Source organism: Martes martes (assembly GCF_963455335.1).
Source record: "Martes martes genome assembly, chromosome: 9".
In the NCBI taxonomy this organism is placed as follows: domain Eukaryota; kingdom Metazoa; phylum Chordata; class Mammalia; order Carnivora; family Mustelidae; genus Martes; species Martes martes.
Genome location: NC_137896.1, coordinates 89,011,449 through 89,034,914, shown reverse-complemented (window position 1 = coordinate 89,034,914; position 23,466 = coordinate 89,011,449). Strand labels below are relative to the sequence as shown.

The following is a 23,466-nucleotide window of genomic DNA, read 5'->3' as shown; positions in this document are numbered from 1 at the left end:
AACCTGGTCCTGGGGATCCACACTAGACCACAGAAGACCTGGGCTATTGGCATTTGGAAACTTGCACAGCAGAGCATGGGCGGAGAGTGCAGAGAGGAGCCCAAACTGAGGAGCTGCGGCTCCCCTCTCTGCCATCACCTGGTCTACACTGCATGCCTCTGCACCACCTCGATGACTGCTGTGGGCCCCAGGCAGCTTGTCAAGTCATTCTCCACAAAGCATTCCTGCAAAGGCCTGTCACCACTCACACTTTATTGGGAACCGTGGGCAGGTGGGGGCGGGAGGGGGTGCTAGCTGCTGTGAAGGAGTTAGAGCCCAAGAGGCCACACAGGTGGGGCACCACCTGACTCATGATCTAGGACAGCCTATGGGGTGGGCACCTGCCCTCTCAGAGATCCCTCCGCAGGGGTGGTGGCAGGCCCGCCAGGAAGGTAGGCAGGCAAAGAAATCGCAAGTCATGGGCTATAATTCTCATAGCATCCAACCCAAGAGTGAGGGGTGGTGCTAACTGGGGGGAGGTGGGAGGGTGACACAGACAGGGCTTAAGTCAAAATATCTAGCCCAGCTCCTCTAGGTTTCTGGAAGACTTCAGTGTTCCTCTCTGGAGCCCCCAAAGATGGAGACTGAGGCCAGGAGAGCCCCTCACTGACCCATGTTAAACTGGTCCCAGGGAAGCCTTTTGGGCATCCAAAATTAAGGAGCGCAGGCCTGTCATGCCCCAGTGTCAGCCAAGCTGCTGGAGTCCTCAGTGGGAAAGAGTGTGAGGAAGGGGTGATGATCCCCCACATGCCCCTCCTGAGGGAGGCAGAGGCCTCTTGCATACCCCATGTGGCCAGCCACTGTGCCAGGGCCTGAGAAGCAAGGCACGAGGTACAGAGATTCTGGAGTCTGGGGAAGGGGTTAATCTCCACTCCCCCAGAAGTCCAAATAAGGACGTGAGGAGGTGGGCAGAAGGAAGTATCCCCTTGGTCCAGTGTCCAGGGCACAAAGCCTCAGGGGAGATGCTCTGGAGGCCAGGCTGCTCCTTCCTGCCTCTCCCAGCAGTGCTAGCAGGAGGCAGTTACCTTAGCAGCTGTAACAATGGGAGGTGGGGAAGAAGGTAGAGGCAGCTCACCCCCTCTCCTGTCACTTCAGTGCAGTCAGGCCGTCCTCAGATGGCCACTTTGTTACCCCCTCTGTAGCAGGTTGAAAGGGGTGAAGCCTCAGGTGGACAGGTAAGTGGGGCCGGGGGCAAGACACTGTTAGGGCCTGACCTTGGCTGCAGCTGCTACACCTGGAGAGTGTGTGTGTGTGTGTTGTGCGGGGGCAGTTCTGAGAGGCTCAGTGACAGCGCAGAGCCTGAGCCCCTCAGCAGCAGTGTCCAGGGCATGAGGTCTGGTGGGAGGTGAGTGCCTAGGGCCTAGGGTCCGGCCTCTGTCCTACCCTCTGGCAGAAACAGAGCTGGAAAGGGTAGGGGGTGGGGCGGGAAGATAGCAGGCAAGGGGAGTGGGGAGCTCCTTGCAAGCCTCCCCTGTCGGGGGAGGCCCCCTTTTCCTGCAGGGTCTGGGGTAGGGCCCCTTCCAGGCAGGGTGACGTCACACATCAGTCATCTCATCGCCTAGCTCCGCATCTTCTGGCTCTCCTTCCTCCTCCTCTTCCTCTTCCTCCTCCTCCGAGGTCACATTGGGTTCATCAGCCTCTGCCAGGCATTTGGGGCAGGAACAGACAAACAGATAGTTCTCTCTGCAGGGGATGGGGGGAGGGTGGTGAGGGTGCAGTCAGGCGGCCACCAGGCCAGAGCCTCCTGGAGCCCGGCCACCCGCCGCATCCCCGGCTGGCACCTGAGGATCTTGTGGCGGCTGTGGCGGCTGCGCTCCCGCTGACAGCAGTCTAAGTAGCTGATACAGATTTCCTGGAGGGCAGAAAAGAGGAGGGGTCGGACGGCTGTGCTCTCTCTTAGATGGGCTTGGGGCCTCCCCAACCACTGGCCCACCTCCCTGGATCGAGGTTTGCCTCCATTTTCCCGTGCCCTCAGCAGACTGGCAAAAGGCTCAGCTAACTTGTGTCTGAGACGGAGAGGGGACTGTGGTTAGCCTCGGGCCATGGCTATGGGCACTCAGTGGCCATGGTCTGTGGCTGCGGTCAGAGGTTATCTTGACACAGTGCCACCTGCTCTGGAAGAAGACTCAGCCAGGCTCCGTGCACTGTGCTAACAACCCCCAAGCGCACACATATCCCCACAGCCCAAGCCACGAAGAGTCATTTCTGGCTTTCTTAGAAGCTGTGCATTTGTTGATCAAAAGTGGCTAGGAAGAAGCTGGGCATCTAGTTATGTCTCAGTCACTGCTCTGAGGCCTTCTGGTTATTTTTTAAAGAATGGGGGGGTAGGGTGGGGTTAGAGCATAATCATGGGTAAAAAGACTCCCGCCCTGGGGCATGTGGAGACTCAATCAAACAGCCTGAACTTGGGCTCTAGCCACTGTTGCTCCCAGTACCAAGGGGAAACTTGCAAGGCCCACTGCCCCCCTGCCCCACAGCTCCCAGCCCCCTCACCTCTCCTGGCTTGATATCCTCCAAGGCAGTGACATGCAAAAGGAAGTTGTTTTCTGGGAAGGAGGTCTCTGCATTGGGGACACAGCTGTGGTTACCTGGGTCATGAGAGGCAAGTCATAAGGACTGCTGACTAACAAAAATAACAGCCTGTGGCAGAGCTCCCATCCTTCCTTGTTCTCTCATCGCTTCTACAGCTGTGCAGGTCTTGACACCCAAGTTTCCCAACTCCCTGTCCAGTGCTCTTTCCTGAAGATCCCAGAGCACAGGCACAAATGCACTCCCACTTCACACCCCCTTCCACCTGCCATCGCAGCCCCTGCTGTCCTCAGCACTGGGCAGCTTGATTCTCAATTGTTTCCAGTATCCTGCAGAGGGAGGGACGGGGCTGTGAAAGGAACACCCACTCAGGCCGGACCACTTAACTCAGTCCTGTCCGCTACTGGGCGTCTGGGAACAGCTGAGCCAGGCCCTCTGCAAGCCTAGTTTCGGGGGCAGAGTGGCCCCACGGCCTGGGAGGGGGGCTCACAGTGAGGAAACCCAGGGGGAGAGGCTGAGATCTGGAAAAGACAATTGTGTGAGCTGGCTTTGCCCCTCTGTCAGGGGCTATTGAGCCTCGGCTTCCAGCCTGAGTTCCCTCCCAGGAGCCCGAGGACCTCCCAGGCTCTCACAACACTCCCCTCCCAAACCCAGCATGGCAGTGGCGGTGCGAAACCAAGGCTTCTGTTCGCAAGAATCAGAACTCTTGCGTCCGGCCTTAGCATAGGGCCTGGCCCACTGGAAGGTTTTATATATACACATATATTAAGTCCAGCATATGAATGAATGAGAAAATGATGGAATGAAAAGACCCAGGAGAATCCCCAAGGAAACTCAGACCTAATCCTGCTCTCAGACTCCTCTCCACCAGCCTATCGGGGCCACCCCTCCTCAATGCCGGGACTCACAGCAGCTCTGAAGCACAAAGAGGCCAGATCCTTCACAGTTAAGAAACTCGCCAGTGGCTGTAAGACAGTAATATGCAGATGTTATTCTACCCATTTTACTGGGGGGAAAAGAAACTAGGCTTGTAAGGACAGGCACTGGCTCCACTGTCTTACCACCTGGCCACTACCAGTTCATCTGAACTTGCTTCTTGGAGGCACGAGCTTTTTCTGTAAACGGTATCACCTTACTTGTCCGGCACCCCCCACCCCCAGCATCCAGCCTCTGTATGGATCTCAGAGTCATGGCTTATCTATGTGTCCTATGGATGGATCTGAAGCTTCCCATAGGCACACAGGGGTTATCTTCGCCAACCATTCGGTCAGAACTCCCTCAGGGGAAGGCTGTGTGTCTGACTGGGGGGCATCTGAGGTTAGGTGAGACCAAGGCTCCATCTCACCAACCTGCCTCGATGTCCTTGTACAGCTGGTCAATGAAGGCGTCCAGCTGCTCTCGGTCCTGAGGCTTCAGCTCCAGAGCATCACAGGCATGGACCCACTGGCTCAGGGAGCTGGGGGTCCCAGGCATCCACGGTTGGAGAGGAGCAGGCCCAGCTCACAGGGCTCTCCACCTCTAGGCAAGTTAAGCCCACTTCCTTCTCCAGGGCAGGGGCCCATCTTCCCCGAAAGACCAAGGCTCCCAAGAGAAAATTCTAACACCTCAGTCTTCCGACTCCCACCACTGTCTCCAGTCCCGCTCTCTGGCCACAGAATCATACCTTACCGCATCCTAATCCTGAAAGGAGGTGTGCTACCTTCCTCTGTCAATCTCCCACCCCAGCCCTAAGGGACAAGTTCAATAGCTTTGGAATGTTCTCTCCTAACCTGGTCCCAATTCCTTGGCCATTGGTCCCAACAAGAGCAAAGAGAGACCGGAATCCATCTGGTGTAAACCACTGTGGGGAGAAGAAAAATGAATGCTCAGGTTACAGCCACTCGCTTTTCTTCCTGACACAACTCTCCGTTCAGGAAGTCTTCTGTGAGTCAGTCCCATCCCAACTTCATACCAGGTCAGCTCTGGCTTAGCTCTCCGAGTAGGAGGTGCTGACTGGGTTGCTCCTGGAGAGCTGGAATGAGTAAAGGGCCACTGGTCCCCCCCGCCGCCCCCGCTCACCTGGCTGAGTGCCTCCTCATAGAGGGCCTCCGTGAAGAGTCTCCGTAGAAGTTCCAGCTGGCCCTGGTTTGGGGGAAGCAGGGAGATATGTACATCCCTGGAGATTTGCCATGAGCACCCAGACAGGCCCCAGAAGACCAGGAGAGGGAAGGAAAAAAGGTCAGCTCGTGGAAGAGCTTTCCCTAAAGGCAAAGGGAGCCCACAGAGTCTTTATTTGTAAAGAACTTTGGCAGGCTGGTGGATTGTTCCAACTCAGGGGGGCGAACCCCAAATTTCTCCCTACCCTACAGCGATTGTACCAGGAGGGCTGAGGCAACGTGGCTTGGAAGGTCTGTCCTCACTGCCATCTTCCAGGCTCCCTGACCTAGTCTCTGGACCAGCCTGACTCCCTATCTCCTCTCCTCAGAATGAACGGAGGCCACCCTAGCTCCTTTAAACCCTGCCTGTACCTTTAGGCAGCTCCTGCATGGAAGTTGACTGTCCTCAGTGAGAATGTGTAATCTTTGGGTGCGAATAAGTACTCAGCACATCGGCAGCTAAAATCCTCCTGTTTCACGCTGCTCCCTCACTCTGTGGACCCCCAACCCTCTGTTTTCCATTATAACTGACTTGCCCACTGCTATCCTGAGATTCTGCCTTACTTTGTCAGGGCACCCAACCCCTCCTTCCTCTGTCATCACCCCACTTCTCAACTCTTGGTCTGTGTTAGGTCACAAGGTTAAATAGTAGCAGGAATATAGGCCCTCTGAATAGATTTTTGGCCCCAGGCTCTAACCTCTTCCTGGGGCTGGGAAGGGACCAAATGTGGAGCTCCCATCACACAGCCTCAGAACCATCCAAAGCTGTTGGGGGTGGGGGGATCTCAGGAGAAGACTGACCTTGAATTTATCCCCCAGGAGTTTGTGGACAATTTCCTCCTCCTCATTGGCTGTTTTATTACAGAACTGGGAGAAGAGCCTGATCCAACGATCTTTATCCTTGGCCTGCAGTGAACAAATATACTTCAGAGTCACGTTCACTATGCCTGTGCGTGCATGCATGTGCACATGTGGACTCCGGGACGCCTGCCTCCTTGCTGCTGCTTGTGCCCAGGTGGGAGGGTAGACTGTGACTCTGAGGCCCCTGCCATTAGGGAAACACCAGCACACAGGAGGTTCTCTGTAGACCCTTCTCGGCCTGGGGACTTCCTCCCTGCCACACCCACACCCAACCATCTCCCCAGCTGGGCCAGGCTAGCCGGTTCAACACCACTTGGAGAAACAGGATGATGAGGCTGAGAAGCTTCAGTGTTAATAGAAGGGGTTGGAGTGGCTCCTCTCGCTTGACACGTGAGGCACGATCTTGAGGAAGTGGCCCTTGGAAGCTGAGTGTGTGGCCTGCTGCCGCACAGGACACCCTCTACCAGATCAGAGTCTCTTGCCAGAACTACGGGTAGCTGCTCCTGATGTTTCCGCAGCCCAGGGGGAGCTCTGCATCCAAGGCAGGGTCTCGAGGTTGGGGGGGGGGGCGGTGACTGAGGCCAAGAGGCAAACGAGATCAGAACTGGCTGCCCTGGGAGTGTTGGGCGGGCTCACCTGCTTCACTGTGGCCACCATCCGGGCCATTAACATGATGCTTGCCGTCTCAGGGGGGTAGTGAACACTCCTGGGGAGAAAGAAAAGGACATGGCCTGAAATTCCCTCCGCAGTAGCTGCGTGCAGGGAAGTCCAGGCTGACTGCCACAGAGAATCCTTCCTGCCGACTCCATTTATAACCAAAGAGAGGAAGTCACTGGCAAGGATGTGGGCAGGACTTCACATCCCTATGGGCACCATGGGGCTCTTCCTGGGAATGTGTAAAATGCTGAGGACAGTGGGACTGGCAGCTCACATGGAAGGTGATGTGACCTCAGTTTAACCCTGAGATGGAGGAAAAACCTGGGGGATGGTAAGTTTAAGAAAGATGACTACATCTGCTCATCTCAGGCAGACAGGCAGAGAGGGAAGATAAAGGGGAGAAAAGATGAAGTGCTACCTACCTCCAGGCCTCCTGCAGCTTATTGAGAGGGTGCAGGGGGTCATCCTGGGAGGGCCCCGGGCACAGGACCTGATGGTACTGCTCAGCAGCCGCCAGCCGACATTCTGCACTGCAGTACATCACCTGGTGGAGTGGGGCAACATCAGCACCCCAGGATCTGGCCATAGGGTGAGGCACAGACGGCCCTCTGTGCTGCTCGCCTCCGCTAACTGCATCCCTTCTCGGATCAGCCTGAGCAGCAGCTCAGGGGCATGTGAGAGGGGCACCCAGGCTTGTAAAACAATGGGAAGGAGGGAGCTTTCAGACAGAGGGAAGAGCCCCTGCTAGGCTGCTGGGAAGAGGGCAAGTTCCCAGCAGACCTATTTTCTAGATGGTGGGACTGGGACAGGGAGGACAAAACTGGAACAGGAATGGAGCCTTCTGACGATCTTCCCCTCCATCATGGCTTGCTGGGGCCCTCAGCAGGTCTGTTGTCATTCCTGTCTCCTCGGAGAGGACTGCAGCTAAGACCTCTCCCCCACCCCCCTTCCAGGTGCACTCCTGAGGGCTGCTTACCTGACAGTGTGGACAGTTCTGGTGGAGGTCCTTGCGCACGGCACACAGCTCGGGGTGAGGCAGAACCTGGCCTGGCTTCCCAGTTAGCCTCTGAGCATTCTCCTCCGCCTTCTCCAGTGCCCGAAGGCAGTGGTCACAGGCTGAGGAAGAGAGCCACACAGGACAAAGTGAGAGTGTTTAGACCAGGGGCCATGTTCTGTCTTGTTCACAGCAGTATCCCTAGGGCTAACAATAGTGGCTGGCACATGGCAGGTGCTCAACAAACATTTGGGAAGTAAGTGAACGAATGACTGTGTTAAAGAACAGAATGAGTGAATGCTTTCACATGCATTCCAGGGCAGACTGGTTTTCTTCCCTCTCTGGAGTCCCACCCCTCCTGTCAGGCACTCTGCCCTTCCCAATGAGACTTAATCTGTGGAGCTTCCCTCCTATCCCCCAGACTGTGCTTTCCCCACATTTGGCAGCCAGCTGACCCTCCTTTCATGTTTGTCTCTAGCCTAAGAAAAGTGTAAAGAAAGCACGTGGCTGGAAAAGCTAAGGGCATCCTACCTGCTTCTGACGCCTAACTCCACCTGTTTTGACCAAAGGGCCTGTGGCCTCCTCTTGGTGCAGGGTGGCACGTCAGTACAGAGACCTTCAGCATGACACCCAGGCCCTTATACTCTGGCTCAGACTGAGTTCCACCTGAGCAACAGTCCTCCCCACCCCAAACAGGGAGCAGGCTGGAAGAGCCCCTCTACCGCTCACCCCCAGTCCCAAATGCCCTGAAGCTAGAGAGAAGCATGGTTCTCAGGCACGGCTCTCCAAGGGAAGATGAACTTCTCTCCAGACGCCTGAAGTCCCAGAGACATCAGGTAACGTAGCTGTCTTCCATGCACAATGGCAGCTGGGCCCAGCAGCCACCAGGAGTGGACGAGATGTGCTCACCTCGGTAGCGATAAAGTGCATTCCAGAGAAACTGTGCGGCCACCAGAGGCCGTTCTACAAAGATGGTCTCCCCCTTCCGGATCAGCTGTGTGGCAAACAGCCCCTTACCCTACCAGGGAGAGAAGGAATAGGATGATCATAGGGAGAGAGAAGACCTAGCTCCCAGGGTTCCTGGAGGGCTGCCCAGCATCACCTCTCACACACCCCCCTCTCAGGAGAGGCCTTTTTGCCTTGGGAGGGTTCACAGAGCATGGTCAGCACCCTCCATAACCACCTCCTCTGGAAATGCAGCTCTGACCTACTTTCAGTCTCACTTCTTTCAGCCTGGTCAGAGCAGGACTAGGATGGGGAGGGAGCCACCATGTCAGCCAGAGGAGGAGAATTTTTGGAATGGCCGGAGGCGCACTGAGGCTCCTGTACCAGGAGCTGGTAATGACAGGACAATCTTCTTGGTGTCACCCATGTGGCCCACCAGGACCCTGGCAGTGATGCTGCTGCTCAGAGCTGCAGAGGACTCCTATGCCACAGAAGAGGGAACCCTAGTTTGGGGGAGAATATGCTGCATTTCTCTGGTCCATGGGGCACTCACAGGACCCAACCAGTTCTCAAGTGTTATACTGAAAGGAATGATGATTCCGAGCCCTAATACCACCTGCTGTGACCTTGGAGCCAACTGCTTCATTTCTTTGCATCTGTTTCGTATATGAAAAGTATTATCGTAGTACCTACCAGGTAGTTTCCATGACGCACCTCAGCCCAGGTGAACGTACCTTATGAGCTTTAGCTCCTTACTACTCAAAGTGATGTGACAGATGGGCAGTATGGGCGTCATCTGGGAGACTGTTAGAAATGCAGAATCTCAACCCCCTCCAACAGACTTGCTGAAGGAGAATATGCATTTTAACAAGATGCCCCGGTGATTAGTGTGCATGTTAAAATCTGAAGAGCTCTGGTCTAAAGCACTGTGCACATCACATAAGACATGAAGGAGGTGCAGAGGGACACAGGAGACGGCTTTGGGACCCAGGCAGTTACTGGCCCTGTGGGGCACTTACTCCCACCGTTCACTTAGAGAAGAAGGGTGCCGCCCTGAACTGCACTGAACTGTCACCAAAAGAGAAAGGAAGAAAGAAAGAAAGGGGGAGAGAGAGAGAGAGAGAAGGGAAGGAGGAAAGGAAGAGGAAGGCAGGAACTGACCGACTGATACAGCAGTAAATCGTCCCATCATGTGGCCTCTCAAGTAGCTCCCCGTTTCCTTCTAGCGCTGGCACTGTGGCTAGAAAGCAGCACCTCCCAAACTCAGAGAAGCAGGGGTGTGTAGACCAGGATGGCCCTGAGCACCCCTGAGCTACAGATCACAACCCTGAACATCTTGGGTAGCTCTAACAGCAGAGTGGGACAGCTAGCATGAAACCTCTGGCTAAAGCAGTTGATGCATCCTTGGTTGTCTTCTTGGAACCCCACCTTCAAGCCTTTCAGGGCCGGACCCAATCTAGCAAAATGAAAAGATGGTCTTCCTCTATGGGACAAAGGGAGATGAACACAGACCCACATTATCGCTGACAATCTCAAATCTCAACACTGGGTAAATAAGGATGCCTTTCTCTCTCTTTCTGAAGGCCCAAATGCAGAAAGCATTTAGTAATCAAAACAATGGGAAAAGAATCAGAGCTGGTTTCTTTATGAAACCACTCATCCCCCAAACATAAAACAGTGTTTCAAGAAAAGCAGCTTTCATTAATATTGCCAAGAGGCTTGGAGAGAAGTGAACTTGAATGAGAGAGCCAGAAACTTGCAAAGATGGCTCCAATTTGAAAAGTAAGTTTTAGGAAAAAGACTGTAAATTTTAAAAGCTTTACTACATGGGTAATTTTCTAGGAACATAGAAATTACCAGAACCGAATTCAAAAGGAAGAAAGCCTAGGGACACCTGGGTGGCTCAGTTGTTTGGGTATCTGCCTTTGGCTCGGGTCATGATCCCAGGGTCCCACATGGAGCTCCTTGCTTGGGGGGGCAGCCTGCTCCCCACTCTGCCTAATGCTACCTCTGCCTCACGCTCCCCCTGCTTGAGCTCTTTCTCTGACAAATAAATAAAATCTTAAAAAACAAACAAAAAAAAAAAAAAGGAAGAAAGCCTAGACAAAGCAGCAGTGCCGATATCTGCTGACCTGCACCTGTATGGCATTCTGGTTGGCATCCATCCTCTTTGGTCAGACACTATCATGTTCTGATTGGTCCTGTCCCTGGCAGAGTAGTTGCTAAATTTTTGAAAGCTCCCTCCTGCCAATATCCAGAGAAGCAACAGAGAAAATAGTAAAAAAACAACCCCCATGTGAGGCCCCTAGTCCATATGGTTCATGAGCCACCTCTCTCAAGCCAAAGAATAAGTAATTCTCATGCTATTTAAACTACTAAGTAACAGAGAAAAAATGGAAAGCATCTCCATTTTACCAAAAAACAAGCATAACTCTGATGCAGTAACCGGAGGAAGAGAGCACAAAGAAAAAAACCTCACAAGCAATCTCACTTGATGAGTACAGATGCAAAAAGCCTGGGATAATCTATCTTGTCACCATGTCTAAGTGTGTATGTGATTTTCTCCAGCTGCAGATCAGATGTGGGCATGGAGAGGCTGGCCAGCTCATTTTTCCAGAGGTGGGGTTTGATAGAAGGCCAGGCCAGGACAACTGGGCAAGTAGAGCGGCTGATGTGATGATGTGAGAGGAAGAACGGAAGAGAGGAGGGGATGAGAGATAGGCAGTGCAGTGAAGGGGAAGGTGACTATCTCCGTGTGCTAGGAGTGATGGAACCTGGACACCATCAAACTATGAGCTGATTAAGAACACCAGAGGCCTGTGTGCAGACAGAGATGTGAGCAGCTGAGGAGGTCAAGGACATAGGGGAGCTGCTTTATCACGGAAGGAGAGGAACGCTCCAGATGCATCTGGAGTGGGAAAAAGTCAATGGAAGGTTAGGCTCTGAAGAGCAGAAGGTAGATGACTAGAGAAGGCTGACATCTTGGGCAGGGACTGGGGATACACACAACCATTACACATGATAAATTATTCAACCTCCTCAGTAAACAAAGAAATGTAAATGAAAACAAAGCGATACCATTTTGCACATATCATATGGCAACGTTAACTCGGAAAGAAAATACTCTGCTAGGGAGAACAAAAGGATGTGTGCACAGAAATTGAGCTCCAAGACTTCGGACCTCAGGATGAAAAATAAAATAAAATATAAAAGTCCATAAATAAGTAGTTGGTTGACCTATTTAGAAACAGGTTTATTGATGTTGATTTACTACTGCATCAAAAAGCGATTTCAAAAATTGTAGTTTTAATATCCACATATTTGCACAAGCATAGGATTATGAGAGATTTTTGCCTTCTCTTTCCTCACATGCATTTTTCTCATTTTTCTACAAGTAACTTTTGAAACACAATAACATAACAAAATCATGGCATTTCTCTGTCGAAACGCTTCAAACGGGCCACGGGTTTCGAGCTCAGTTTCCAAATTCCTTAGCATTGCGAGGCCTTTCGTGAAGGGTCCTGGCCTCCCTCCACACCCATTTCCAAATCTCACTCAGAAAGTTCCCTGAGGACCCATGCTTTTTTATACCTAAGTTCCCTCTGCTCAGCATATCCCCGCCCACCGTACCTGGGGCTCAGCAGCAAAGTCCCCCCCTAACCTGGCCGGAAAAGCCCGGCGCCACCCGCCTCGGCCCCGCCCGGAGCTACAGGAGCAGAGCCCCGGGCTGGCGCACCGGGTCCCGCGGGAAGGGGGCGCGCGCGCACGGAGACTTCGGAGCCCCGGGTCCACCGCGTGACCTCCCCGGAAGCCTGCGCGCGGGGACAGACAGGGAGCCCCCGGGCCGCGAGTAGGGACAGAGCCGCAGAGTCCGAGCGGCAGAGGAGCTTCTGCTCCGGGCCTGGGATCCCGTGGGGCTGTCTCCAAGGTCGGACAGGGTAGGGGGCTCCCGGAGGGTCCGCCTTGGCCTCACCTTAGCGGTGCTTACGAAGCGGACTTCCACGGCGACCCGGGCCCTACCCGCCACGCCCACGCAGAAAGAGAACACGTCGCACATGGAGGCCGCCATCTTGGGCGCGCCTCCGCCTTATGACCCTTGACCTCGCCTCGACCTGGGAGGCCCCGCCCCTCTCCGGCCCCGCCCCTCTCCGGCCCCGCCCCCGGTGTGTGTGTCCGAGGCCCTCGGGTCTACGCTCTAGCGAGTACGGATTTAGATCCCTTTAAACTACGTGTTTAGGTCGATTGGTTCGGTGGCTGGATGTAGCTGGGTCTGCCTTTGTGTTATACATCTGTGCGGGTTTTCGTCTGTGTCTTCGTACGTACCTGTGTATCCTAGCCTATGGGTGTGTGTATAATTTTGATGTATCTGTGTCCAGTTCATTTTTATGTGCCCTGTTGTCTCTGTCCACCCATTGGCCCGTTTTGAGTCAAGCGCTCTTTAGACCCAGCCGGGAGCGGGGGTGGGCAGCAGTCAGCCGACCTCTACCCTCTCTGATCTACCTGAAAGGAGGGACTAGCTTACGGCACGTGTCCATCCTACTCGCTCGGGTGCAAGAATTCCCCTTTCCTTGGGCCTTCAAGCTGGACTTGTGCTTCTCTCAGCCCCTTCAGGGGCATAGACACCTTGCAGCCTAGGGGTGTTGGAAGGTGGTACACGGTGCACCTCCGGTCTGAGGACCCCTGAAATTGTATGCAGGAGTATGCATATGCAGATTGTCTTGGGAACAGGAGAGGGGCCTGTTCTTTCATTCAGGACCCCAAAAGCCTGAAGCCATGGACTTATAGCATCTGTCCCCACAGCCAAGGCTGACCACTGTTTCTTTGCCTTGTTTCCTTGTCCTCCAATGGATGCTGTGCTCCTTGAAAAAGGACATTGTTTGCATCTGTTATGGAATCATGGTGACATCAGGGATTGGGTAGAGCCCAGTAACTGCTGAATAGGTTAACTTTTTTTTTAATAATCTATATTTTTTAAGATTTTATTTATTCATTTGACAGAGAGAGACACAGCGAGAGAGGGAACACAAGCAAGGGAAGTGGGATAGGGAGGCGCAGTTCTCCCGATGAGCAGGGAGCCTGATGTGGGGCTCGATTCCAGGACTCTGGGATCATGACCTGAGCTGAAGGCAGACGCTTAACGACTGAGCCACCCAGGCGCCCTATTTTTTTATTTTATTTTTAAAATGAGTCAATTGAAGAAGCAGGTGCTGGAAGAGGCAGATGCAGCTGGATCCCTTTGATTAACAGAGTGGACTTTGGGTCCGGCATTAGGAAGGATTTCCCTAAAGACAGGGAGAAGGGCTCTTGAAGCTGGACCTTGGCCTCCCTCAAGCCTGTGGCCTGGTGTCTAGGAGAGGATGGTCTACCGCCAGTTGGAGGCATGTGGTTTTTCCAAGACAACCTCTGCTCCCGGTCTTCTCTCCCGCAGACAGCAGTGGGGACCATGCCTTCTCCCACCACTAGGTGGCAGGGCACGCCTCTTTCACTAGCTCACCTCAGTACCCAGAGGCCGTTCTAGATTTTCTATCAACACCCTCTGCTCAGGAATGCAGAGCACTAAAGAAATCCGTTCTGTGCTGGTGACTGGGCTAACAAGAGCAGGTTATCAGCATGCTTCTTAGAAACTGAGCAGCTTCCTGGGAAGAAAATGGAACCATGAGCTAGGGTCTTGAAGGGGGAGAAATTATAACCATCTCATGGAAATACAGCAGAGTTTGTGACAAAATGCCTGCCTTGGCAAAGGCAGAGCCAAATTGCTCTATTTTATGTAATGATGGAGAGGGGGCAAGATGCGTAGCTAGAGGGAAAAAGATGGTGGTCAGGGTAGCATGTCTGGTCTTAAGCAGGGAGCTGGGGCTGAGCTCCTGAAAATGGTGACAGTTCAGACAAAAACAAGAAAACTTTGGGAAACTCTTTGAAGGGAAGTAGGCTAAATGATTTACCTTTCCCTCACCTTTGCTCTCAACTCCACCATCTCTGGTGGGGAAGAGACTTCTAAGGCCCAGACACTGATTCAAGGAGGCCCCTTCTCCACAGCCAGACCAGGAAAAGATTAATCTCTGGAGAGGTCAGTGCTGGTGTAAACACCACACATTGCCCCACACATTGCCCCACACACTTGCTTGGGCCTGGCACCCTGTAACAACTTTACAGACATCCTGTCAGTGCTGGGAGGATGAAGTTGTCAATGCACCCATTATACAGATGAAGAAAAAAGGCTCAGTGGTTCCAGTGAGTGCCCCCAAGAAAAACTAGCCCAGACAGCCTAGGTTGAGCTTCTGTCCCAGTCCTCAGCTGTCCATTCCTGACTCAGGGTCTTCTCTCTGGATGCTGTTGTCAGAGCTGCTGGAGGGTTCGTCTTGGGAGGCAGCCATGGCAGACACAAAGGGCAGCTTCAGCCTTTGCTGCTTCTGATACTTGACCCTGCGGTTTTGGAACCAGACCCTCACCTATAATCAGAGGCAATTGTCAGAGATTAGAATGTGACCAGCAGTTCCCATGGTTCCCCCCATTCCATGGTGCCCACTGCTCTCTGGGCCCACATTCGCTCTTCCTTCTAACGGGAGCATTTCCTATAAAACACCCTTCCCTGTAATTTTAGGCACCATTTGTTTATCCAACAAATATTTATTGAGCTCCTATTATGTGCTAGGCACCATCCTAGGTGATGGTGATACATGGTGAGCAATAGAGGTATAGTCCCCGACCTCATGGAACTCACAGTCCAGAGAGAAACAACAAACATGGAAACAAAAACAAACAAATGGGGGTTTGAACCTCCCTGAGGAACCAGCACTTAAGCTGAGGCTCAAAGGATAAGAGGCCAGTTTAATGAGGACAGAGAAAAGCAGGCTGGATCAGGAGACGACCTGTAGGAAAGCTTGGGGTGTTTGAGGACCAGAAAGGAGGAGAGCATGGCTGAAGGATCTGGGAGTGAGAGATGGGGAAGTGAAGAGAGAGACAGTGGGAGAAGTCAGCAGGGGCCAGATCACCTAATACCATGGAGGCTGTGGGTAAGGAATATCAGTTTTAAGGCTTTTTTTTTTTTTAAAAAGATTTTATTTTTATTCATTTGACACAGAGAGAGAGATCACAAGTAGGCAGAGCAGCAGGCAGAGAGGGAGCAGGGAAGCAGGCTCCCTGCTGAGCAGAGAACCCAATGCAGGGCTTGATCCCAGGACCCTGAGATCATGACCTGAGTTGAAAGCAGAGGCTTAACCCACTGAGCCAGCCACTCAGGTGCCCCAGCTTCGAGGCTTTTAAGTGGGATGTGACATAGTCCTGTTTGCTCAAGTGAATTGCATATCTGGCTGCTTTGTGAAGAATGGATGAAAGGAGAGGCAGAGACACAGCTGGCAGGCTACTGTGATAATCCAAAAAGAGCCGGGACCAGGATGAACTAGGGGCAATGGAGAAAAGTAAAGCGATCCCAGCTGTATTTTGGAGGTACAGGTGACAAGGCTTGCTGATGAAGCAGGAGAGGGGGAATCTAAGAGGACTTGATATTTTGAGCAACTGGATGGATGGTGGGGCCATGAGTAGAGAGAGGAACAGATCTGGAGAGAAATAAAGTCAAGAATTGAGGTTTAGACTTAAGTTTGCAATGCCTGTCCTAGAAGACATCTAAATGGAGACCTCAAGAAGGTAGGTCGATGTACAAGTGAGAAAACAAAGAGATGGGTGAAGATACAAACCTGGGAGTTGTTAGCTTATAGATGGTATTTAAAACCATGGGATTAAATGAGATCAGCAGGGGTGGGGGAGGGAGGGCAAATATGAGGTCACAAAGAGAAGAGTACCCTACAGAGGTGACAGAGAAGTGGCTAGAGACTTGGAAAACCAAGAATGCGGTGTCCAGAAGCCAAGAGAAGTATGTGTGTCAGTAAGAGAAGGAGCAGTCAGTTGTATTAAGTGGGGAGTAAGATGAGGAAAGGGAAACAGCTGCTGAATTTGACAACATGGAGAGACCTTGAGGAGAAGTTCTGATGGAATGGGAGGGGAAAATTCTTATTGGAATGAGTTACGTAAATGGGAAGTGAGGACGTAGAGAGACTGTCACAAGTTCTTGGCAAGTCTGCCTATGAAAAAAGCAGAAAAACGGTGTAGTAGCTGGAGGGGGATGTGGAGGTCAAGTGAATGGTTATTCTTATTTTAAATATTTAGTCCCTTGAACATACTTAATTTCACTGTCAGCGCCTTTTTTAACGTGGAAACATAAAGTTCAAGGTTAATATCTAGATTAATGGGTGTTGTTCCCGTAATGTGTTTTCCTATGGGACTATTTTCCTCATTCATGTAGGGAGTGTACCAATGATTAGGGCCTGTCTCCCCCAGTAGCCTGGCAGAGAGGAAGAAGGCCAGGTCTTCCCCAGAACCTCACCCAGTGCCCACCCCCAGGTACAGCCCTGGGCTTGCAGGAGTCCCTGCTCCTACCTGGTTCTCGGTAAGGTTGAGCTGGGCTGCCAGCTGAGCTCTCTTCTTCCCCACAAGATTGTGCTGCTTTGTAAACACATTCTCCAACTCTTCCAGCTGCTTCAAGTTAAACATAGTCCGAACCCTCTTTTGAGGTCTCTCAGCGTCCTGGAGTTCCTCTGTTGGAGCCCAGTCTGGGGTACCCCAGAGGCCTGAGCAGTGAGTCAGCTCTAAGCCTAAAGAGCCTATGTACACACGTGTACACACACACACACACACACAAAATATGCATAAAATACCTCTGGAAGAATAAAGAGACTTGGAATCATTGGCTGCTTGTGGGGTGGGGTTAACCAGGTGACTGGGGGACAGGAATGTTAAGGGAAACTCTTCTCCCTCTAACTTAGTAAACATTTTGAAGTTTGAACTGTATCAATGTAGTAACTATGCAAAAACTAACTTGAAAATGAGATCACTGTAATATAAAGCAGTAAACTGCAATTCAGAGCTCAGCTATCTGAGGAAGTTAGGGCAAATTGCTTTGGAGCCCTGCGTGCAGGTCATTCCCCTGCCGTGGCATGAATTTGGATGGGTTTTGAGAGCCTAGAGGGGGGTGGGGTGGAAAAGCAGAACGGAGAGCTCCCAGGGAGTGGGCACCCACTCAGATGGTTACATCCATCTTGGCATGGGTTGACAAGTACTAACTTTGCTCCTGTTTTCCTCAAGGGGAGATGGGGAAGCATGAATCAGATTGCCAAAAACGGCGAAAGCTCCTGGAGGTGGCTGTTAACGTTAGAGGAGAATGTTAGGTCAACATTTACATTCTCACTGGGATGTAAGACATCAGCCCCACAGCCAGAGGTGCCCCTTCTAAAAGCGCTCTATGCATATGTACTTGAGTGTGGAGCACTTAAGTGTGGAGCCTAAGCTCCGCGGACGGGAGCTGTGGGGGGCGGCACGGGGGTCTGGGCATTGGTCAGCTCCTCGCTGGACCTCACCACCGCAGCAGCCGCTTCTCCCAGCTAAGAAAGGGCCGTTCCTTTGGGAAGAGAGGTGCTCTGGCGCTATCAAGTGTTCTCGCAGGGGGTTTGGAGGGGGCGAGAAACTCTATAAACCCCTTCTGGGGGGACGCTGTGGCCCTGGCCGGGTCTTCCGAGGCCGCGTGGGACTCACCCGCACTTCCCCCTCTGCCCCCGCGCTCACACACACCTCCTGCCCACTCAGCAGCGAGCGTGCGCGGCGGCCACCTGGAGGCCAGTCCCTCTCTCTGGCCTCGGATTCCACGGCAAGATCAAGGGTCATAGGGCCCCTTCCCACTCCGGCCGTGCGCGGTCCTCAAACTCAGGGACTTCTCTATCCTGTGCCTGCTGACGCAGCTGCAGCACTCCAACCGCCCCGCCCAGTTCCCAGGTCGCTTCGCCGGGGCACCTCGTACCTGTGACGCCGAGGCCCTGCAGGCAGCAGAAGTGAGGCACGCGGAGCCCCGGCCCCGGCGGTTGGGGGCACGGCTGGTGGAGACCCACGCCCAGGTAGGTGGGCAGCCACGTCGCGGGAACCCGGGAGGGAGCGGTGCCGAGCGTCGCGGCCGCGCAGGGCGGAACGGCCGGCGGGAAGGCGGCGGGCGCGCGGCGGGCTGGCCTGGCCAGGATGGCTTCGACGGAGAAGGACGACTCGAGGCGCCCGGGACCGCGGAGTGTGCCTGGGCCGGCCGGGCAGCGCTGGGGCGCAGGGGCATCGCCAGAGAGCGGGGACTGGTCCCGAGCGCCGGGGGGAGTGGGCGGCCGGCGGCCTCGCGGCACCGGCCTGGGCATGGCGCGGCCCCCGCCGGACGGGCCCAGGGAGCAGAGCCAGGGCCTATGGGCAGCCGTGCGGAGTGCGAGAGGCGAGGGGGAGCACCCCACAGTGGGGGAGACTCGTCGGTCAGTAACGGCCCACCGCACGGGGCGAGGGCTCTTAAATTTGGCGGGGCGGGGCGGGGCGGGGCGGGGGGCCGGCCTTTTCCTCCAGCCGCCCAAGCCGGGCCTCCGGCGCCTTGCGGGGCCTGACCCTTCGGAGTCCGCGCGCGCCAAGTCAAGGTGGGCACTCCCTCCCTCCCTCCGCGTTGGAAAATGCCCACCCTGGTGTGGTCGGGAAAGGACCCTGAGCTCGCTGTGGCTCGCTGGTGATCCTGGGCGAGTTACCCGACCTCTGAGCGCTGTCAGGCCTGGCCTTATCCTTGTGCCATCTCTGAAGCAGAAGCCCCAGCCAGATTCACCTGGGACTAAGCAGACCTTTAAAAAAAAAAAGTTTATTTAATTTAAATATCTTGATAAACACAGTGAAAAGTAAATTTCCCATCCAGCTTCCCAGCCACTCAGTTTCCCCTGCCTGGAGACACCGCCATGGTTACCAATTTCTTTTTGGATTTTTCCAGGAACTTTCTGCACCCACATTACCTGGGTCCCACTGGAAAAAAATCTTTCCTCTATCCCAAAAGGTGGAAGGGAAAAAACTGTAATGGTTCCAGCTTAAGAAATAGTCTTTATCACCAATGCATAGGAGTTGTGTACAAAACTCCTTGAGTTATGTAGGTTTAGGGCCGGCATTTGTATCCCTGCTTTTCAGATGAATAATCAGTACTTACTAGTTGTTGTTCCTGAGCAAACTACAAGTTACTGTTTGTATTTCCTTACCCGATAATTGGGAGATACTAGTAGCTACCTCGTGGAGTTGCTGTGTGGATTTCATGAATTAATGCATGTGAAGGGTTTAGAATTGGCTTGGTGCATGGGGAGCATTCGGCTGGGATTGTGGCACTCAGAGGGATTCTTGGTTCCGAGGCTCCTTTTGCCGTTTTGCCTCCTCAAACTGATGGCTAACATTGAAACTACTCAATCAGGTCAAGGGCAGTTCCATGCCACTGTCAGTAGGCATCGGCTGTTTGGGACACAAGGTGCCCATGTCTGCTCTGCCAGGTAGGGACTAGAGGAACCTTGCTAAGGTAAAGCAGCCTCTTGCCCTGCCTTCCTTCCCATTTCAGCAAATACTTGCCCCACCTTCTGGACAGCCCCCCAGGCAGCCTGGAATCTGAGATTGTGGGTGAGATCATCAGTGGCTGGCCCAGCTAGTCCCAGGTCTAGGATTACTGTGGTCTGGCCAGGGAGTGCTGGGTCAGAGATGAGGAGGCACCAACTGATGATTCTGGGGAAGGGGTGTGGGTGGGAGGCAAACTCAGAAGAGGAGCTCTTACTCACCTGAAGTCAGACCCACTGGGGGATCAAGTGAAAGTTGACTCTCAAATCCTACACACACCATTCCATTTCTCAACATTTTTCTTTCTTTTTTTTTTTTTTAAAGATTTTTATCCACTTTTTTGAGAGAGAGAGAGAGAGAGAGAGAGAGCGAGAGCGAGCACAAGCAGGGGGAGTGGCAGGCAGAGGGAGAGGGAGAAGCAGACTCCCTACAGAGCAGGGAGCAGGATGTGAGGGTGGATCCCAGGACCCCGACACCATGACCCCAGACAAAGGCAGACACCTAACAGACTGAGCCACTCAGGTGCCCCAACATATTTCTTTTTAAGGAGATTTTCCTCTAAGAGTGTAGGGTTGTGCTACCCTGAGGAACCCCCCCCACCCCATGGCAATGCCAAGATACCAACAGCATGCCTATGAGGAGCTACACAAGCAGCCACCTCTTCAAAGACAATAACAGCTCATGCTGTTGGTGGTCAGTGGAACACAGTGATAGAAGATGTAGATTTTGGAATAGGATAAACCTGTCTTTAAGTCTCAGCTTTGTCACTGAACATTTCTGTAACTTCAGATAAGTGGATTATTCACTCCAAGCCTCCAATTTCTTGTAAAATGGGAATGATCTCTTGGGTAAGAAAATAATACTCACCTGATGGGACTGTTACAAGGATTAAATGAGATTGTGTTTTTAGCTAAATGGTAACCATTTTGGGGAGGAGAGAGGATATTTAGATTGGTAGATGAGCTAGGCTTCTTAAAAGGGTTCAGTGAAAGTGTGGGGACAGATTTATAAAGCCAAGATAAAGTGTCTGGTCTGTGTCACTTTATGCACTGAGATTCAAAAATAAGCTAATTTGGCAGCAGCAAGCACCCTGAAATTAGAAGGAGTTGACAAAGAGCAAGATAAAACTTATAAGGTGGAAGGCTCAACAACAGTTTTTTAATAGATTTTATTTATTTATTTGACAGAAATTACAAGCAGGCAGAGAGGCAGGCAGAGAGAGAGGGGGAAGCAGGCTTTCCGCTGAACAGAGAGCCCGATGCAGGGCTCGATCCCAGGACCCTGAGACCATGACCCGAGCCAAAGGCAGAGGCCTAACCCACTGAGCCACCCAGGCGCCCCAGGCTCAAGAACATTTTAAGTCTATTTTTGTTGATTTTTTGGTAAAGAACATAGTCACTGTGTCTCCAGCTCAGGATTTTCTTTTTTCTTTTCTTTTTTAAAAAAGATTTTATTTATTTATTTGAGAGAGAGAGAGTGAGAGAGAGAGAAAGCCCATGAGCAGGGGCAGAGCAAGAGGAAGAGGGAGAAACAGACTCTCCTGCTGAGCAGGGAGCCTGAAATGGGACTCCATCCCAGGACGCTGGGATCATGACCTGAGCCACCCAGGTGCCCCTCTAGCTCTGGATTTTCAGAACATAATTCTCTGTATTTCAGTACATAGTTATCTGTTTTCTGTTATTTCACTTAATCCTCCTCAGACTGTAAATTCCTGAGGACAGACATTAATATTCCCAATTTAAACATAAGTAAATAGAACAAGAGATGTTAACAAAGTTGCTAGCTTTGGGAGTTTAGCAAAATGTGGTTTTAATTTGCATTTATTCCCTGAATACTGTTTATGTTCAGCATCTTTTCACAAACTTATCAACCACTTGGATATCCTCTTTTTTGTGAAGTGCCTGTTCAAGTAGTTTGCTTATTTTTGTGTTGGGTTACTATCTTTCTTTCTTTGTGAGATTTACATATAGATAGATATAGATATTTTGGGATCAAGTTCCTTGTTGCAATACACAGAGAAGCAAATATCTTCTCCCATTCTGTGGCTGCCTTTTCATTCTTTTATTGTTAGGTTTTTTATGAACAAAAATTGCTAATTTTAATAAAGTTTAATGATCTGTTTCTGTGTCCTTTAAAAGAAAACTTTGCCTGCCCCAATTATGAAGATGTTCTCCTGTTATTGTTTTTTTAATTCTTTGTTATTTTAGCTTTTACATTTAGGTCTGGAATTTATTTTTGTGTAGGTGTTAGGGAAAAGATTTTTAAAGGATGAGTCAAAATCTGAAGGTATAAAGGAAAGTACTGATTGATTAAATAACACAAAAATTTAAAAATTAATTGTAATAGTGGTTTGTACCTGTACTTTTTCTTTCCTACATGATTTAAGACATAAATACATTTAAAGAAAAAACAATTACTTTATGTAAAAGCTAGTAACTTTTGTAATTTTGGTTTGTAACTCCAAATCTTGTTTTCTACATAATTTAAGAAACTAATGTATTTAAAATATTTATGTTTTGGGGCACACAATGCATAAAGATGTAATTTTGTGGCATTAACAACTGAAAGAGATGGAGACAAAATTGTAAAGGAGCAGAGTTTTTGTTATACTATTGAAGTTAAGCTGATATAAATTCAAATTAGAATGTTGTAACTTTATGATGTTAACTATAATCCTCATGGTAACCATAAAGAAAATAGTTATGGAATATACATAAAAGGAAATGAGAAATGAATTTAAACATTTCACTAATAAAACCAAACATAAGATAGTAGTGTTGGAAATGAGGGACAAAATCTATAAGGCATATAGAAAACACAGAACACAATGACAGAAGTCAATCCCTCCTTATTGGTAATTACTTTAAATGTAAATGGATTAAACTCTCCAATCAGAAGACAGAGCGTATATCCCATCTGATGAGAAAGAATGTCTTTGTTTTTTCCCAAGGGTAGTCAGATACATCCCACTGAATATGGTTTACCATGTCCAACTGGACAAAAATCAACTTTTTTTTTTTAAGGGGAGTAGGTACTATATAGGGAGGAAAGCTTCGCATGAGCATTTCTTCTTAAGATCTCCCTTCTAGGTTAAGATTCACAAATCCCCTTTGATATAATGATCTATTAATGTGCTATATTTCATGTATGAACATAATACTAATTATCAAAGGTCAACTTTGAAATTAATCTAGTTATGTCCTTCAGAGAGAATAGAAACAGGTTGAAGTCATACACATGTGTCCATCCATATATATACCAGTGGAACTGAACCTTAGTTTTAAAATGACTTAGGGATGCCTGTGTGGCTCAGTGGGTTAAGAGACCAGTTCTTGGTTACAGCTCAGGTTGTGAACTCATGGTTGTGGGATTGAGCCCTGCCTCAGGCCATGCACTTGGCACAGAGTCTGTCTGAGAATGAGAATGAGAAATGAATTTAAACATTTAACTAATAAAACCAAATACAAAATAAGATAGTAGTGTTGGAAATGAGGGACAAAAGCTATAAGGCATATAGAAAACACAGAACATAATGACAGAAGTCAGTCCTTCCTTATTGGTAATTACTTTAAATGTAAATGGACTTACATTACATGTAAATGGATTACATCCCTCTGCGCCTCCCTTCCACAAGAGCTCTTTCTTTTCTTTTTCTAAAGTTTTTTTTTTTTTTTTTAATTCATTTGACAGAGATCACAAGTAAGCAGAGAGGCAGGCAGAGAGAGAGGAAGGGAAAGCAGGCTTCCCGCTGAGCAGAGAGCCCAACACAGGGCTTGATCCCAGCACTCTGGGATCATGACCTGAGCCGAAGACAGAGGCTTTAACCCACTGAGCCACCCAGGTGCCCCTCTTTCTCTTTCTTTCTTTCTCTCAAATGAATAA

General features: G+C 51.0%; 2 protein-coding genes across 2 annotated transcripts; both read right to left on the bottom strand.

Annotated features, from left to right (window-relative positions):
* Positions 1 to 223: 223 nt before the first annotated feature.
* On the bottom strand, positions 224 to 12,245 carry SMYD5 (SMYD family member 5). The gene is made up of 13 exons (XM_080813527.1): positions 12,134 to 12,245; positions 8,125 to 8,233; positions 7,198 to 7,337; positions 6,644 to 6,765; positions 6,201 to 6,270; positions 5,505 to 5,609; positions 4,627 to 4,689; positions 4,338 to 4,408; positions 3,918 to 4,024; positions 3,477 to 3,533; positions 2,533 to 2,627; positions 1,821 to 1,891; positions 224 to 1,722 (listed from the first exon to the last, which is right to left on the bottom strand). The coding sequence occupies exons 1-13, from the start codon at positions 12,227 to 12,229 to the stop codon at positions 1,575 to 1,577; spliced, it is 1,254 nt and encodes a 417-aa protein (XP_080669653.1). The 5' UTR covers positions 12,230 to 12,245; the 3' UTR covers positions 224 to 1,574.
* A 2,205-nt stretch (positions 12,246 to 14,450) lies between these two features.
* Positions 14,451 to 18,383, bottom strand: NOTO (notochord homeobox; the record flags this gene model as incomplete). The annotated part of the gene is made up of 3 exons (XM_080814461.1): positions 14,451 to 14,609; positions 16,594 to 16,808; positions 18,008 to 18,383. The coding sequence occupies 3 exons, from the start codon at positions 18,381 to 18,383 to the stop codon at positions 14,451 to 14,453; spliced, it is 750 nt and encodes a 249-aa protein (XP_080670587.1).
* Positions 18,384 to 23,466: the final 5,083 nt, after the last annotated feature.

Coding starts and splice junctions, on each gene's coding strand:
- SMYD5 (XM_080813527.1), bottom strand. CDS start 12,229: ATGGCGGCCTCCATGTGCGACGTGTTCTCTTTCTGCGTGGGCGTGGCG. Junction 4,025..4,337: donor GGCCAAGGAATTGGGACCAG/GTTAGGAGAGAA, acceptor TGGGACCCCCAG/CTCCCTGAGCCAGTGGGTCC. Junction 1,892..2,532: donor AGGATATCAAGCCAGGAGAG/GTGAGGGGGCTG, acceptor TCTGCCCTCCAG/GAAATCTGTATCAGCTACTT.